This window comes from Echiichthys vipera (assembly GCF_963691815.1).
Source record: "Echiichthys vipera genome assembly, chromosome: 1".
Taxonomy (NCBI): Eukaryota; Metazoa; Chordata; class Actinopteri; order Perciformes; family Trachinidae; genus Echiichthys; species Echiichthys vipera.
Genome location: NC_139826.1, coordinates 10645220 through 10651219, shown reverse-complemented (window position 1 = coordinate 10651219; position 6000 = coordinate 10645220). Strand labels below are relative to the sequence as shown.

General features: G+C 40.6%; 1 protein-coding gene across 1 annotated transcript in view; it reads right to left on the bottom strand.

Annotated features, from left to right (window-relative positions):
* Positions 1–356: 356 nt before the first annotated feature.
* The window catches only part of itfg1 (integrin alpha FG-GAP repeat containing 1), a 189529-nt gene continuing 183885 nt past the window's right edge, over positions 357–6000 (bottom strand). Inside the window, exon 18 of the mRNA XM_083917363.1 lies at positions 357–1451. Coding sequence (XP_083773489.1) covers positions 1392–1451 — 60 coding nt within the window. The 3' untranslated portion in view covers positions 357–1391. The remainder of the gene's footprint in view (positions 1452–6000) is intronic.

Sequence of the window (6000 nt, the reverse complement as noted above, 5' to 3'; positions counted from 1 at the left end):
TGAAGTGAGGTGCCGGGCCCAGAGGGGTGCTCAAAGAGGCCTCCAGGGGTCCGCTGGAAAATTAAAAGCATTTTAATTTCACTGCTGCTTCAACTCACTACACATTTAGATAATGAGAGCAAATAAAGATGATTATTTTCAGTATAAACTTCCCTCTAGCTACCCAGCAACAAAATATACAAAAGATGTTCCAAGAAAGGAGTTTCAGGGAAGAAATTCTTATAAGTGGTGAGTTATGGGTTTGAGACTTTGTGTGACCAATTATTTCATGAGTAGCCTTAAGGAGAGAGCAACATGAACAACACATGCAGTCTATTAACACAATAACTAAGCAACGCATAATCGATTTAAGCAGGTGAAACCTTTATTATCAACCTCAGTAAGTAAACACATTTAGTAGCTTGGACATTCATTTACAAATCAAATCTGCAAAACAAAATAAATTACATACAACCGCAGTTAATCATTAGTTAAAAAGTGCAAACCACTTGGAAAGGCATGAGCTCATTCTTGTGATATAACTATCTGAACACACGAAAGCGCTTGGCCTGATCAACTTTACGAAGATAAAATGAAAACATCTTAAAACCAGCTGGAGTAAACTGTCAGCAGTTCAAAATTCAAACATTTCAGATGATGTGCTGAGCCTCGATGCAATAGCATTAAACATTTACAGGATGCAACGTAGGGACTCTTTTTTGGCAACTCCCATGATGCACTGTGATATGATCAACTGAGAAAAAGGTGAATTTGCACTTGGCAGACCCAAAGGCAATTCATCATCTCAGAAATTGGAAGCAGAAAAATGTTCCACAGAATCATGATGTTGTGTTTGTTTTTGTTCACTTTGCACCAGTTGCTGCTGCAGTTGCCAGACTGTGATTTAATGTTACAGGTGATAACATCTGACACGTTTCTTTACCATATGTCAATCAATGAAGAAGAAAAATTCAAGTAAAATTACACATTTTAACACTCAGTGCCAAAGGTGCTTCCCTTCCAGTGAATAAACAGCTTGCCGTATTGCAGTAACTTTTTGGGCGTTTCAACAGAAATCTGAATCGTTTTGTTACAATGATACTCTAATAACACCACTGATGATCATGCTGCTGACTACAGTCGCGCCAAAGACATCCCTGCGTTAAACTTGCCAGTGATCTCCATTAGGATTTCTCTGTCTCCATGGCCTTGTTGCAGCTCCTGTACATCTAACACTGGAATGAATAAATGAAATGGAATATAAATATTTCACTATGACTGAAGGACTGAAAAATATGAAAAAGAAATGTTTTGGGGCAAATGAGGACCCGTTTATTGGCCCTTGAAATGAGACTGAATGTATGTGTGAAGGGAGAAGGAAGGCGAGGCGTGGGTGATGCAGTTTTCTTTCTTCACATGGCATCGAAATGGAAACGGTGGGCTTCCTGTCTCTTCTCCCGGTCATCTGCTTTCTGAACAACACACACAAACAGAGAGAGAGAGACATGGTCAAGGACCAGGTCATGTCTGACAATCAGTAACACAATCCTTTCATATGATCTGCAGTGATGAATACCTGGGACACGTTATTGATTGGTGGATTTTGAACTACCACTATCTGTGTGTGTGTGTGTTACAGGTGTTCATTTTGTAATAGAACACTACAATCTCTTCCACTGCTGTTCAGTTCTCGGCTGTTTTCAGTAAGAACTCCATCATTCCCGACTCTGTGTGCAATACAGAGGAGCTTAGCTCATGGTCCACTCCACCTGCCAAACTGTTTTAGACACTGTAGCTCCATTAAAATCCAGTCAGCCTAAAACTAAATTTGAGCCCTGGCTGAAAGACATGACCCATGCTGTCAGACGTGAGCGCCGTAGAGCTGAGCGCAAGTGGAAGGAGGACAAACTGCAGGTGTCTTTTCAAATGTTCAGGGAGTGCTGGCGGCGTTATCAGAAAACTGTGAAATTTGCTAAAAGAAAACATTTCTCAGATATTATCCTGTCAAACTGTGACAAGCCTCCTGTTTTGTTCAACACCACTGATACAGTTTTTAATACCCCGCAGACATTAAACGATAAAATTATAAAAAATTGATAACAGTATTAGTAATGAAATTACTAAAATGTGACTAAAACTAATTAATGTATTTGACAAGACTAAAAACTAATGAAAAGCAGGTGCTAAAATGACCACTGGTGTGTAAATCTGTGTATACTGTATGTGCATGTGAGTACACTGTATAAATCATGAACCTCACGCTGATGTCTTTTTGAATACAGTACTCAGATGCCCATATGTACTGTACACTGAAACACTTTGGTTGCTGTTATCATTCCTCTTGTCCTCCAGGCTGCGTTCTGTGAAGAAGGAATCCTCCCTGACATACGTGACTCCAATGTAAGATATGGAGGACAAAAACCACTTGAGGCTTATGCAGTTTGAGTTGGTCAAATGAAGAGGGTTTCTTCACTCACTTACCGTCTTTTTAGTACAAATGTTTTCTTGGCTGAGCAGCCGCAGAGGGACAGTAAAACAAATGTCCCTAATGTCACATTTGTGTTACTGTGAGATCCTCATTTGATTTGACAAACACAGAATGCTGAACCCTCATATTGGCTTTGGCTGAACTTTGCAATTTTCCACGGACAGGGGAGTATTTCGGCCTCCATCTCTTACTTTGGAATCACCATTGGAGATGTTTTTACAGCCAATATGGAAAGGAGGAAACAATCCTGTCTACATATGGACATGTGAATACATTTTAAGCTGGTGGAGCTAAATGTACCTACCTATCCTTAATAGTTTCATCTATAACAATGCATCATATTAGATAAGATGTAAGAGTAAAAATGACATTACTTTCCTCAGAAGTGTGGTAGAGTCACTGTAAAAATAGGTATGAAAAGCAAAATTCTACAGTAATGTACAAAAACACTGTACTGATTCCTAATCAACCCTCTGAGACTCGGGACTGCAGGTGATCTCAGCCAACATTACTGTCTTTAAGAGGCCGTAGTGTTTTAAAGCTCGAGAGAAGATATAGGAAATAAAATAACCGAAGGCAGCCCCTGATGTAGCCATGGTGCTCTTGCAAAAGAGATAGTGGAGCCAGTGGAGGGGGCCTGGCCTCATGTGTCGCACTAGACTGGAGCCTACATAAGGCTCCGGAGTTTGGATGAACTTTTGCGAGGGGAAAAACTGGGATGGTTATTTTGCAGGGAGGTTCCTTGAGCACTCACATCAAAATATCTGAATGAAAATTGGTGTTATGGGTACTCACAGGTCTCCCTTTTACACACGTGTCACACAGTACAAATATTATTGTTATTTTTGCCTGCTTTAAAATGGTGTATTCAAATATTTCTGCATACTGGGGTCCATAAACAGTCTTGGAGTTGTATAAATTGGAGCTGAGGGGAAAGCTGAGACTCTTCTGGATCCAGTGATCCCAATTGTATTCATGTGTGATGGTGTTACTCACCATAGTGGCTATTTCATTGTAGTAAGACCACTTTTCTAAAACTTATAACCCTAACCTCACTGTATACTGACAGTTTTCTTAAAATTAGATTAAAAAATCGTTATATATCACCTTGCTCACAGTATTGCAATATAACGCAATACATTGAATCGTAACCCCTGTATTGAATTGCCAGATTCTTGCCAATTAAACAGCCCTACTTACAAGCCTCTTGTGTAGGGGGTGTTTCATACTCGTAAGTGTACTTCAGGAGTACAATTTCACAGTAACTTAATTCCATTTATTCATATAGGCTCAGAAAATAAAAGACATCATTTTATCTGGCAGGACATTGTAATGAAGTTTGATGGGGCCCAGGATTAAAGGAGTAAAGCACACCATCACACTTTGTTAGAAGTCTCCATTTCACAGTTGTTGAGCACAAAAGAAAAGATCCCGTATCATCTGGACTGGTGACAGTGCAGTCAATAATGCATTTAGATCTGTTCTGTGAGACCAGTGGGTAACTGCGGATGGGGAGAAAATGGGCATCAATTTTAGAGTATCTGAATGGAACAGCTTTAACATTGTGTCTATATTTTGCAGTGGAGCAGCTCATGTTTATGGATAGAAAGGCCTGAACCTGGTCTCAGTACAAGAGAGAGATGGTCCCCTTTTTTAAAGGACAGCCAATCCTTGCCTGATGTTGACTAATTTGCTGCACCAAAAAGATGGGCAGCAACACATTTACTGCAGTTTGTATCCCGTCAGTTTTGATTTGTTATAAAGCCTTCATCTATCTTCCAAGATACCAGCGCCTCATATTGATTGATGTCATGCATCTTTTTTAAGGCGACATATTTCTAAGGAGAAAATGGATTGATGTGATGTTCTTTCCATTGGATAACAAGGCCACTGGGCTGTGCTGCTGTTGAAGCCTGATCTAATTGACTATCCAGGGGATACCACCAAATTGTCATCCTGAGGCCTGATTCATCATTAAGCAGCAGAGCATTGATTTGTGTCCATCTGAAGGTTTTAATGACACAGAGGTGCGTCTGTGTGTGAAAGCAGGTGGAAAGCTGTTGTGAGGTATGGTGTAGTCTCACTGGGCTCTAATGTCACCTCATTAAGTCTGGCCTACTTGTCCTACGCAACGATGATGAATCTCAGGTGAGGAGATTGATTACATTTGGCTTTGTTGCATGTTTTTTTTCCCTCTTCTTTTTCTTTTCCAACTTACATTCATGTGGATATTAATATCCAGCTAATATTACAGCTTGTTAGGCGGGACATCACATCTTTGCCCCTGTGCTTCTGCCCTCTACCTGACTTTGTTATTAGGAGAGCAAATACCAGAGGCGGCAGTGCAAACACACAGAAATGTCAAATGTCAATCAGTGGGCTCGCCCTGACCTTACTGGATACACCCCTGTAAGAAGAGAAGATGAGATATAAGGGAGGATGTAAGCGACTGGGATACAGGATTCACCCTCAATCTTGATTCCCTGGGTGGTGCACAGGTTAGTACACCGCATTAGCCTGCCACTCCAGATGTGTCTATCAGTTATTAAGGCCAGCCGAGTACTCCAAATGAAATGAAATGTGTTGTGTTTTCAAAAGCTGTCAGTCTGAACACAGCGCTGCAGTATAGTGACACTGTGTGCTAATGGTGGTCACACACGTTATTGAATTTTGTGAACTTGGATCCTCGACCCCCATTGTGTTCTTCCTGCCATTACTCCAGGACTTTTTTTTTAAATGCTCGCAAATTAAAGCCACCTTATTGATCAAGTTGTACTGTTTTTTTTTAGATAGTTACTCTGTTTTGTAGCACATAACAATAACTACAAGTTTTTCTTATTTTTCAGCTCATGCCTCTGTCCAGCTTCTGCCACAGCAGCAGCAGTAGTACTAAGGATTCCTGAGTGTTGTATAAAATCAAGTTAAAATAATTAATAGCCTTAAGATAAGCCAATAGTATCATTAAAATTATACAGAAGACTCTTGTGTCTCTATTTGGAGGAACATTGAGGATAGCACTACGAGAAAAAATTCAACTGAGCGGTAAGAAAACTCTCGGAAGAAGGAACCACTTTGCATTTTGCATCGGAATCAGGGAAGTAGTGAAAAAGACAGACATTTTTTGATTACGATGACTGGCTTTGTCCGCCTGTGTGAATATGCCAGATTTGATTCATGTTGGGTATTCTGACAGCTGCTGAGAAAGGACTGTTTTTTTAAATTAGCATTTTCCGCATACCTTCCCTCCTCTCACTCTTGTTTCAACCCTCACATAGCTCAACATAGACATTCCCCCTCCTCTACACACACACACACGTCCAACCCAAGCCCGCTAGGTGTGTGTAGAGGTTACGTTCAGTTACCGGTCGTGTTTTTAAAAGAAAATGTAGCGTAGGTTCAGGTAAAGTTGATGCTCGTGCCCACGTATCCCCAAAAGACGGCAGTTAAAGCGTGTCTGTGTGTGTGTATGTGTGTAACCTTGCACACATGCTGTCCTGCGTGTACACACACACATTAAACTAGTGCGGCAGATG